This window comes from Chionomys nivalis, chromosome 5 (assembly GCF_950005125.1).
Source record: "Chionomys nivalis chromosome 5, mChiNiv1.1, whole genome shotgun sequence".
Lineage (NCBI taxonomy): Eukaryota > Metazoa > Chordata > Mammalia > Rodentia > Cricetidae > Chionomys > Chionomys nivalis.
This window is the reverse complement of record NC_080090.1, coordinates 14,028,913-14,040,938: the sequence shown is the minus strand read 5'-3', so window position 1 is coordinate 14,040,938 and position 12,026 is coordinate 14,028,913. Positions and strand designations below refer to the sequence as shown.

General features: G+C 46.7%; 1 protein-coding gene across 2 annotated transcripts in view; it reads right to left on the bottom strand.

Annotated features, from left to right (window-relative positions):
• Nucleotides 1-1,543: 1,543 nt before the first annotated feature.
• Plxna2 (plexin A2) overlaps nt 1,544-12,026 on the bottom strand; it is a 202,813-nt gene continuing 192,330 nt past the window's right edge. The window contains exons 28-33 of one of the 2 annotated variants that reach the window (XR_009057116.1): nt 11,788-11,978; nt 10,568-10,737; nt 8,319-8,531; nt 7,579-7,729; nt 3,571-6,312; nt 1,544-3,081 (exon numbers count right to left, since the gene is read on the bottom strand). Coding sequence is in view for 1 of the 2 variants with exons in the window: in XM_057769165.1 (XP_057625148.1) it covers nt 6,217-6,312; nt 7,579-7,729; nt 8,319-8,531; nt 10,568-10,737; nt 11,788-11,978 (821 nt within the window). In the remaining variant the exon portion in view is untranslated. Of the gene's footprint in view, nt 6,313-7,578; nt 7,730-8,318; nt 8,532-10,567; nt 10,738-11,787; nt 11,979-12,026 lie in introns of both variants that reach the window. The other variant, XM_057769165.1, reaches the window with a different exon arrangement.

Below are 12,026 nucleotides of genomic sequence, written 5' to 3'. Positions count from 1 at the left end.
GCTGAGCGTGAGTTCCATTCATTGAGATGAGCAGGCTGTGGTCAGGCAGTAACAGAAGCTAGTACTACTTACTTGCCTCATCTGACAGAGTGTTAGCTTACTAGGTCCTTACTAGTGCTTTTGTAGAGAAATAACCACATCTTCACAGCCATGGTGGAACAGAGGAACTTTGTTCTGCGTTTACATCCCAGAAAGAAGCAGAAGATGACTTAATGTTAGCAAAATGGGGATATGCTCCCCAGACAAACTGCACTATTGAACATGGTGCATTATTTCCACCCAGGCCCTGGGACTGTACTCTCCTCCCACTTTGGAAGAGATGGAGAAGGGAGTGGGAGATGAAGGTATAGGGGATACAAACATACTAAAATATTAGGGGTTGCTGAGTACTGGATGGGAAATCTCAAGAATTATTTCTTTGAACCGGTTGTGGTGGTATATACCTGTAATCCAAGTATTCAGGAATTCTAGGCAGAATAATCGTGACTTCCAGACCAGACTGGGCCACATGATAAAATCCTGTCTCATTTTCTTCCTTTGACTGTCTTACTTTTCTACAACTCTAGCATATACTATATATGCACATATATATGCATATATAATTATGTAAGAATATCTATATCTAACATGCTCTTATTTCCAAAATTCTGTTTCATGAGTACCAAGTTCCTTTGTGTATACTGGTTGTCCCCTCTAGACTGAAGTTCACAGAAAATTCTCCTGGTCCTGTTGTCTAATGAGAAGGACTAGAAACTTCTGTGTACACTTGGTTAGGACAGGATCTTGAGTTGTTCTCATTTAATGTGTCTTACCAGTAAGAGGGTGGAAATGTCAAACACCATTAGATTGCAGGACAAAAACATGAAAATAAGCGTATAAAGAAGGGAGGGGACATATCATTTCTTCCCCTCAGTCTCATTCCCTAACAGTGGAAGCTCTCCTGCTTCTGAGCTCTTTTTTCTCTAGTCCAATCCCCTAATCAAGGGCTATCTCCATATTCCTTCCCTGGGCTGGGTCTTAAAGCACCAACCATCTGGTATCTTCCACTTTGTTCATTTTTAATTTCTGAAGCAAAAATGAAGGCCACTACCTTTCTCAGTGCCTAGCTGAAAGCCCTAAAAGTCTCTCTCAGAATCATCCCAGCTTCTCTCTTTCTCATTCCACGCTAGCACTTGGTCCAGGAGGAAGTGTCCTTTTAGGACTGGCTCCTAGGGAACCTGTTTTCTGAACTCTGGAAGACTCAGCCCCTGAAGCCTGCAGCAGCCCTGCTTCCCCAGAGCAAGCTGTATTCTGAGGTCCTGGGGCTAGGGGGCAGTGTTCACCCACTGGTGTGACGGAGCAGCCTGCTAAGCCTATGGTAAAGACAGCTAGACATTTATAAACTTTGACTCCATGGAGTTTTCTCAGATGAATTTAAAACAAGTCATTTGCTGTTTCTGAATATCTGTCTCTTATACAGTCCCAAAGTTGTTCAGTACCTGTGTGGCCAAAAAACCTGTTTATTTGAAGATTTAAGGAGATTTGGTTTTTTTTTAATCCAGTAATCTTTATTTATATATAACAACAGTACAAATTGTGTCCTTGGCTTGCAAAATAGGAGTTTCATATTTACAATAGGTACATGATAATATATTAGATAACAAAACCCCGCTTTATTGGAACATTTTAAATACTTCATTTTATTATTATTTTGTAACACCTGTAAAAACAGCAAAACCAGACAACCAGCATTGTACTTTCTTAAAAATAGATATAATACAGATTCCAGTGTGTCATGGGGAGGGGTCTGAGTAGGAGGGGATGAGGAGAGGCAGCTGGGCTCTAGGCCTTCATGTGCCTGTACAAAGAGCTTGTCCCTTTCTCTCCCATACATTCAGGAATGTTGGTCCTGTTTGGTGGGACCACACTTCCTTATGCTTGGATACCAAAATGACACTGACTGAGTTCTAGAAGAAGCCTCTCACTTCCTTCACTGGGGCCCTAGGCAGAAAGGAGGCGGGGAGGAGACAGCTCAGTCTGGTGAGATGGTCTGTGATGGCAGGAGGATCTCTAGTTTCCTTATTGGGTTGAGGCCTGTCTGACAGGCACTGGCCTTGATCACCTCTCAGGACATTCCCTGGATTAGTTAGAAAGTGCCAACAGAAACTTTACCCTTCATTATAAGCATCACTGGGCATCAGATGCTAAATCTTCACTCTAGGGAATGAGCAGGAAAGATAGAAGAAAAGGAGATGTGGAGCTATGAATATGATGCCATTGTCTTCTCCAGGAACTCTCCTGAGACAAGGCATCAGGAGGACCTGACCATCTTCTCCCAGGACCCCTCCCATCGTAAGATCTTCCCCATGCCCTGACTCCCTGAAGCCACCTTACATTTCCTCAGGTTCCCAGCCCTCTGTGTCTCAATTCTCCCCTGCCTGTGTCCAGGCTACAGGACTCTTAGTCATGACGCAATGTGGTTGAAACCCTTTTTAGAGTTGCTGCTGGCTTGGTATTACCAGGCAGCACGTGAGGTTTCACATGTGGTAGCTGTGCAGTATCTGTAACCGGGCGGCTAGGAGCTTCTGGCCTTCTCCGCTTGTAGCAGACGACTACTTGCTCAACCACCATTGCTTCTGTCTCACAATCAGCAGGACCAGGGGCCTGAACTACTAATTTTTATCCTTATTTTGATGGAACTGAAAGAAGGACAGGAGCTTAAGCAACAGAGTTGTGTTGACTAAAGAGCTGGTAGAAATGAGAGCAGATCTGACTGCTGGGGGCCTGAACCCAGCATGAGGTAAGGTGTCTGGGTGGGTCAGTCTTTTTCCTTCACAGCACCTAATTTTCTATGCGCCTGGTGCTTTCTTCTGTGGCAGGTGGGAGGAACAATCCTGTTGTACTGGTGGCAGAACTAGCAGCATGGAGAAGATGAATTTGCTTGAAGAAGGACCTTTTTGGTTTTATTCACCCTCTTTTCCAGAACATCTAGAACCTGGCAGATGATTACTACTTATGAACCGTCTCCAAATGAATGAACACAGGACACAGTTCCCTCCTTCTGTGAGATCACAGGGTGCCCATGACTTGAATGGTTGCACTCTGTAAAAAGAGAGGGGGATCAGAAGTGGCTCTGAGAGTCAAACCACAGAAAGAGGTAGAGCATCAGACACAGGAGTGCCTGACCCACACAGAAGGCAGGAGGTAGTGCCAGGACTGCTCCATTCAGTCCTCTAGAATTCTGTCTTGCCAAGCCCTCTACAGTCCTGTTCCTTTCCTAGAGAATTGGCTTTTGTGTTGACCAATGAGATAAAGTAAAGCTAGGCAGGCTTGAGAGAGACTTCGTGCCTCCCCTAAAGATAAATGGCTTCTTGTGGGGAAGGGTTGTAGCTTTAATATTTTTTTTTCTTTTTAAACAAAAGGCCAAAATATCCTCAGGTTGTATAGTAGCAAGAAGAGTGACCAAGCAAATCCTCTCTCCTCTCCATTCCCTAGGGAGTAGACTCTATCAGTAACTCATGAGCCAAAGTAAAGAGCCAGTAGAAGGCCAGGTAAAAGCTAGAATGGAAACGAGACTCTGCAACCACTCACCCTCTTGGCAGGCCTGTCTCCAGCTGAACTTTCCTTCTTAACTCTTCCTTCACCAGGCCCTTTGGCCACTTCTCTTCTCAGCCCAAGTTGTTTAACTCATGGAATCTTTAGTAAAGTGGTTGAACCGCGTTTCAAGGCTGGCCCTGCTCCCTGAATCTGCACTCTTGATTTGCTCTCTTTCCATCATTCTCCCCATTCTCTCCAAACATCCTCAGTGAAGCACGCCAGAGGCAGAGAGCGGGTACAATAAATGGCTGCTGGGAGATTCCAGGTAGGCACACTGAGGAAGGTTTGGGTGCTACTGAAAAGAGATGTCAAACATTTTGGTTTTTTTACTTCTTGATGAAATAGCACTCTGGACATCAGCCTGAGCAGTAGCAGCTGCTCAGGAAGCCTTCAACAAAACTGGAATGGAAAACAAGGTGGGCTGGAGTTTGTCCTGGGCAGTGCAGTCTTCTGTTCATATTCTTGTTTTGATGACATCACTTCTTTCATTTTCATAAATTACAGGCTCTAAGATGATAAACTTTGGGTGCTGTGAAGAGCAAACACTTTGGCTTAGTGTGGAAGGCCAGTCACTAGTATTTTTTTCCAGGCTATTAATATGACCCTGAAAAACTTTTAACATGAGTAGATTATCAGAAGCAAAGTGGCCTTGGCATGGCTGGTTGTGAATCATCATAAAATCAGCAAATTTCCTGAGTATTTTGCTGAAAGCTTTTCTCTCTTCCTTGTCTGCTACATTCAGACAAGAAACAAGCTGAACAGTCCAGACAGCATCTGCTACGCGTGAGACAGTCATCCGAAGACATATACATGGACTGGAAGCCACCTTCTTGTCTTCCTTCCCTGCCCTGTGCTGAGAGTCACATCTGGTCAGCAGAATCTCAGAAACTGGAGTTAACTGGAGGTCTAAGTTGAGGCCTGGGTTAATTGTGAAGGAAATAACCCTGGTCTGTTCTCCCTCAGGGTAGCTGGCTTATTTCCCAGCCCTATAACCTGACATTGCTTACCTCTCGAAAAGCACAAGGCAAGAAATGGGAGAGCTCTTCGGCCTTTCCCCGTGCCAACCCTTGGCCTTCCTCTTGTCCTTCTACCTTGAGACAGGTGCTACTTGCAAAGCTGCTGGAATTGGCTGCTTGGGATCACATCAAGGCAGGATGACTGAATTCCCTGAGGGCTAACCTTGGGCTAACCAGCTGAATTGTCCCTGTTACCACAGATCTTGCCTCTGGGCCCGAGAATGGAGCCTTGGCCTCTGCTTGGAAGATATACTCAGGAAATCTGGCCATCTATGGCATTCGGTATCAGAAGACAGAAGGACAGACAGGTGCCCTCACAAGAAGCAATCCACTTTCACATCCATGGGTCCATGACAGACAGAGATGGCAGAGATGATGGGATGCCACAGTCATTTCTACCGAGGCAAATGCACTGTGCCCAGATGGTCAGGAGCTTCTGGATATGAGTGAAGGTTGGCCTCCCCTCTCCAGGCACAAGAGAAAAGAAAGTATAATAATAAATACTGCTGCTTCTTAAACCTATACTCTTCAAGTATTGCTTACTGTAAACAGTATTTGAGTTTGTTTTCTTTTTAATTGCCGTAAACTGGTAGATGGTTGAGTGAAATCCAAAGTCAAACACCCATGTTCCCCATTCAGCTCAGACTGAGAAGGCCTGGTCTGTACAGCCTCTGTGTGCCTGTCTTATGACAGAGGCTGACATGGGGCTCTGCTCAGAGTCCTCAGGGAGGAGGTGGCTGGTCTGGGAGAGGTGGGCCTCTCCCATTTTTGATATCAACTCTAGGGAAACCAAAAAGGACCAACTCTCATTCATGGAGGTTTGGGATTTTATGAAACCAACAAAAGACGTTCCCAAAGGTAGTGGGTCCTCGGTTGGTACCTTCCTCCTCTCAGGAGATGAGGATACACAAGGGTGCAGCATGGATCGCAGTTGCCTGTTAGCCAGGTGGAGATGATCAGCTTTCACAATTACCACAAGGGCCTGCAGTTCCCAGGCGCTTCTGGCTGTGGTAGGATCCAGGCGTTCCTGGCCTGTTTGCCAAACGTTTAGCACAAACTTGGGCTCCTTCGTCCCTCTCCTCCTTTTTCTTTCAGTTCAAGAGAGAGGAGAACATTTCCATACGGGTTTCTTTCAGCATCTCTCAGGTATTTTCTGACATTGTGAAAGAGATGTTACGAAAGGAGGGAGAGATGTTACCAAGAAGAGGACAGAAATCAGATTAAACAAAAGTTGGACGGGTTGGACAGGGAGGCTTTATGTTTTGTTTTATTTCTGTTTTTTCCCTTTTTCTTAAAAAAATTAAATAAGTTCTCATTATTTCCCAATATACATCAAATGAGTTTTCATGCAAAGCAGCAGTCACAGAGGCGGAACCACCGGGTTCAAGCCTCTCACTTGAAGGGCACCTTCCTTGCCCGTGCTGTCCTGAGCTCACACTGTGATGGGTGGTGTTTGCTGTCCTGGAAGGAACTGGCTATGACGAAACACGTCTGGCACTGAGAGTGGAGCCTTTCCCTTTCCCCTCATGAGCTTTCAGTGGGCAGCCAGCTCTGGGGCCTGACACCCCTCTCTCGTCCTATCTTCCGCTTGGATGGGTCCCTCTTCCAGAAGCAGGTCCTCCTTTCAGCTCTCGATGGACATGGCATTGATGAGATGCTCCACCTTGTAGGCTAGCCGCTGCCGCCGGGCCTGCTCATCCTGCTCTAGTGCCCCGATGAGCTGAGGGGCAAAACAAAGGCAGATGATTCAAGACTCAGCTTCAAAGGCACAACTTTCTGGAGTCATCAACCCAGCACCTATCCCTCTATCTTTTTATTCTGCCTTTAGGATTGTAATTTCAACTAGTTGGCATGATTAAATGAGTAGATCTATGCATAGTCATGTTTATTTAACCATAAAGACACTTTCTGAGAAGAGAGTCCTTACATGATTCTGTCAGCAGGAAGAAACAGCCCAGAGTACATACACACAGGACACTGAATCAGGCACAAGAGAACATATATGCAGTGTGTGGATCTGCTTTTATAAGTAGGAACATGCTCTAAAACAGCAACAAAAGTGTAGCATAGTAAACACGGTTTATGCACTAGCTACACAATTACTTACTTCTAAGAGCACGAACTGTGCCTAGTTTTGTAAGCTGCATAACCAACAGCTTGGTAGAGTCTTTTACACAGCGTGGCCACAGGCTCACGTGTGCTATGAGGTTTGGATGGCTCTGAGGTCACATGGGAATTTTTCAGCTCCATTTACGCTGGTGGGACCACTGTTATGTGGGTGGCATGCCACAAAATCATCATGCAGAACACACATCTACAGACACATGCAGGAATATATGCGTGTACATAGAGTTCTAGTGCTCTTAAAGCATATATAAGAGCTACTTAAGTGTGGGCTACTATTATCTTGCTACTTCTTTCTTTAGCTTCAGTGCTAATGCATGGCTTGTCACTTTCCTGGTTAACTTCTGTTCAGGTCAAAGCCCACCTGTCTATCTGAAAAATGACAGGCAGGATCTGCCCAAGTATAAATGGATAATTCTATTCATTATTAAAAAAGAATAAAATTAGTTATACAAAAATTGAATGAGTAAAGATAATGTACAGGGAGGAATTCAGTGAAGCAGGAGAGGTTGGGTTGTCTTGTAAAGAAAAGATGATGAAGGCTGGAGAGATGGCTCAGCGGTTAAGAGCACTGCCTGCTCTTCCAAAGGTCCTGAGTTCAATTCCCAGCAACCACATGGTGGCTCACAACCATCTGAAATGAGATCTGGTGCCCTCTTCTGGTCTTCAGGCATACATGCAGACAGAATATTGTATACATAATAAATAAATAAATATTAAAAAAAAAGAAAGAAAAGACGATGACTTGGGGCTCAATGTCTATGGCTATGGATTGTGATCTTTAAAAAGTGTCCCCCACTGTTGTTTTTTCAGGCCTCAACCAAGCTGTGAGTTGATCTTTGACCTTGAGACCCTGTCTTACCTCTTCACTGTACTTGCTGACATAGGAGTAGATCTCGTTGAGGGCGCTCAGCATATTGAACTCTGTGGCGTGCAGGCGGGACTGCTCCGCGAGGTAGGCATTCATATCTTGGTCACTAATGGCTGGGAGCTTGGCAATATCTGCATAGTATCTGCCATGGACAGGACAGGTCCATAATGTGGGTTTAGCAAATTCACCAATACCCACCCTGACCCAGGTCAGGAGAACCAGGGGTCCCCACTGCTTCTGCTTTCCATTTCTTCCCTAGTGTGGACTCTGCCTCAGGCTAAAGTTTGAGTTTAAAGTGCAGTCCTAGTTTCTACAGGACGCTCCAGTCAGTTAAGAGCTACTGTGCTCTGAGCAGTTAAGAGCCCAGACCCTGGTATGATTCCTTGTGTTCACATCTCAGCTCTTCTATCTGCTAGCTGGTGAACTTGGGCAACTTACAGGGCTTCTTTTGTGCCTGCATTCCCTCATTAGCAAAACAGGGATTATCATAGCGGCTATTTTACAACTGTCTATTTGGACATTTCAGTGAAGCAACATACAAAATCCTTATCACAGTAATTCTTGCATGCTCAGTAAATGTTAATTAGGATGATACTATCAGACTTTCCAGGACACAAAGCCTTCCCACCATATAGAGGGAATGAGGTCCTGGTCTTCAGTGGTCATGAACAGTCCTGGTCTTCAGAGGTGTCTTAGACGCCCTCAGTGTGTATCTTAGGAGAACTACTGACCTTTCTACCCAGTTCTTGTAACTGGGGATATCCTTGGCATAGAGCAACTTATTGGAAGGTGAGTCTTTGCCCAGTCGGTGCTCTGATGTGGAACAGGAGTCCATGAAGGTCTGGGCTACCACAGAGAGGCAAGCATCCGTGATGCTGCCCTTGTGGATGTCAAACACAAACTGGGGGTTTTTGATGACATTCACCCAGAAACGCAGAGGGAGGCTGTGGGAAAAGGCAGAGTACCGTGAAGGATATACTTTGACATTGCCCCTTACTAATATTCTTCCCCTACTTCTGAATGGTAGGGCAGATGTTCCGTTCTAAAAAAGAAGGGAATGAACTCAGGAACTGACCCAGCAGGGGCTGGTTGCTCAGCTTATGCTGTTCCTGGCTGTAGAAGAAAGCAGAGAGACTTTGGTCTTGTCATACCAGGGCATTAGCTCTGCTCCCTAATAGCTGAGGGGTGGGTGTGTCTGGGCTCTGCTTCTTCTTGACAGGCTTTTTCCATGGCCTCAGTGCTCCAGGGAAGGTCAACCATAGAGAGCAACACAATTTTCTCAGGGCTTCAAAGCCATCAAGCTCCTAGAGTGTCTCACGTGAAAGTGGGCAAGCAGTCCCAAGCACTGCCTCAGTGGGAACATGACCTATCCTCTGGATTCAGTGGGCTACTGAGCCACTTCCTAGGCCTGGGTCAGAGGACAGGTTTCTCAAGGGGGGGGGTTTCTTTCAGGGGTCCCCTCCAGGGCTTTCTGCATCTGGGCATGGCAGAAGGAAGGGAAGGAGATGGTTTTTGGCATCCCAGGAGAGAATGGCTCATGGTGGCCCTGAGTTTTTCCCAAAAAGAACCTAACAGCAGTTGGGAGATTGCTTCTGAGGCTCTGGAATCTAAAGGCAGAGGGGAATAGCCTTTGCTGTTCCTGAGGTCATAAGGCAGTAAGCACATTGCCCTCCTTCAAAACCAGAACAGCTTCTATAGCTACTATTTTGGCTCTTTCCAAAGTCTGTCTTTTCCAGCTACGTTCCAGCCTTGACTGATGCCTGTGTGGCATGAACTCTGTCATGGGCATGAACTTCCAGCCTAGGATACTGCCCCTGGGTCTCCCTATTCTTTTCTTATACTATGCTGACTTCACCACCACCACACTTTCCAAGAGTCTTTCTAATGCTAGGTGTTGGGAATGTCAGTGTTGGTCTCCTCCCAAGTCTCTGTAATTTTTGTTGTCCTCAACCTACAATCCTTTCTTGAAACCTAGGAGGAGCTGCCTCAGCCAGCATTGGCACAGTTCTTCTGTCCTGTCCTCCTCTGGTAGTGCTGGACACGTCTAAGCTCTTTTGCTTGGACCTTTGCTATGTGAAGTGAGAGCCATGTGACTCAACTTTATCTCAGTATCACATTGGGGGAGGAGGGCACATTACTGTTGCTTGAGCCTAGCCAGAAGGCACAGAAAAAGGAATAACCTTCAACTGAGTGTCCCTAAACTGCCATTCCCGGTACCATGCTGGGCTACAAAGCTGAGGAGATGCCATGGACCTGCCTTGTAGAGCTTCCTGCATGTTCTTTACTTACTGCCACAGAACCTCTCCATGTCACTCCACTGTGATCAAAGAGTGCACATGAGGAGGGTCCAGTGGCCACAACACCAGGAGAATGAAGGTCTATTCCAAGGCCCCATTGGCTCTTTCAAAGTATTTTGCTGGTTGCTAGGACTTTTGATTTCCAAATAACAGCCTGAGTCCATCTGTGTCGGCTCTGTTTTCTGGGGATTGCTGACTCTAGACAGCTGCATGGGCTTCCTGCCCAATCCAAATGCCTTCCCCTTTGTGCTCAGTCCTAGAGGAAGCCTTTTGAAACTGGCTCTAGGACAAGCTCTTTCTGGTCTATAAGCTAGTCCTTAGCACGGTTTGTGCTCCAGGCTCAAAACCTGGGGTAGGGGGTTCATGCTAGTGGCTATCAGGGGCTGCTTCTCCCACTACTAATTTGGATGTGGAAGTGTCTTGAACGAGAATCTTGTCTTCAAGACATTCTTTCTGTTGCTTCCTGAGAGCTATGCTGCTTGGGTAAAAACTTGGCAGCCTTGGTGACAATGTTGACTCTGCAGTGTGCATGCGTGTGTGTGTGTGTTACATGTGCTGTGTTGCAGATCACCCAGCCCCAGCTGAGACTCAGCCACCTCCCATTTCTAGTCTCTGCTGGCCCCCAACACCCAGAGAGCCAGGCCTCCCCAGGTGGCACCCCCACTGAGCTCCCCTCGGGTTACCAGTTGCTTTTCCAGGTGTGCCGCACATCCGTGTCATGGATACTGTGTCTGTCTGCCTGCTCATCCAGGAAATCAAACATGTACTTGATGGCTAGCGGGAGCGCGCTTCCCCGGTGCACAGTGCTGAACAAGGTCTCAAACAAGTCGTCCACAAATTTCTGCAGGGTGCCCTGTGGGAGTAAGGGGGGCAGTGAAATTGTGAGGGGGTGCTAGAGGGCAGCAGAACGCATGCCAGATGGTGTCTTGGATCCATCCTACCTTGGAAATTTGTCTGAAATGCAGATGGAGGGGCAGGGGTGGGGCAGGGGTGAGGTAGGTACTGGATGGGATATTGTGAAGTTGGGAGGGGCTGACAAGTCTAGGAATCCTTAGAAGGAATCTCTCTTTTAATCTGTGGCAGCATGCCCTGAAGGTATGGGCTGAGGGCATTAAATGGGAGGATAGGAAGTGCTCTGAAATGGGATTTCCTAGAATGAGTGAGAGGGCCCAGGCTGTTAGCAGAGTCTACAGAGGGTCAAGGGAATCTGACCCCTGTAGGGGCTTGGAGGACAGATGAGGTCTGAAAGAAGAATGAACAGCTTTAAGGTGTTAGTGTCACGGGCTTAGGCTTCAAGTTTAGCTTCAAGAGAACCTAGGCACAGCCCTGATCCACAGGCTTCATGGATTCTAGAGGCAGTGACAAGTCTGGACCTGGTTACAGACACACTCTGAGGACTAGTAGAATTACTGATTTTTTTGATGTCTTTTGATTATCTCTTATTGATATACTGGGCATATTTAACAAAGCAAAAATGGAGACATGAGTCTGATAAAGCTGTTCTGGACCATTCTGGGAGTAAATCTGAGAGCTTTAAGCAACTGTGTTAGAGTCCCTGCAGCATTGCAGTGGGATCAGTGGGGATAGCATTTAGAATCCACTCTGATCGCTAAGGTAAAACATCCTTGAAGGCTTGGTTTGTTCTCCCCTGGGAAAGCTAGAATATGCAGCCTTTATCTCCTTTTAGCCTGCGATGCACTGGGTCAGGAGGGACAGTCTTTTCTTAGATTGCTGGTCCAACTGGGCCTTTCTGCTTTCTCTCCCAGTAGATTAGAAAACAGTTATAAAAGGCAGAGATAGTGGAGAAGATCAGTAGAAGAGTGGACAGGATGTATCTGTATGTAGCATGGGTGTTTGTGCCAAAGTGTAGGGAACAGCTTGGCCTGGGTAGTGTAGGAGTTACCTTGGTGGCTAGGAGCCGGGTCAAGTAGATCTCAGATACCATTTTGCTGCCCCGGTCACCCTCCTTCTGGTCACCGTGGTCATGGTTCTTCACCAGATGCCACACCTTGACACCACTCTCCAGGTCTGGAGTGATCATGGGGACCCGGGACCGGAGGCTGTCTGGGCTGCCTGTGTACCTGAAGGAAGAGTCTGGAAGAGGGTAGGGGATGCCAGCGTGAGGAAGGCCAACCTCCTGCC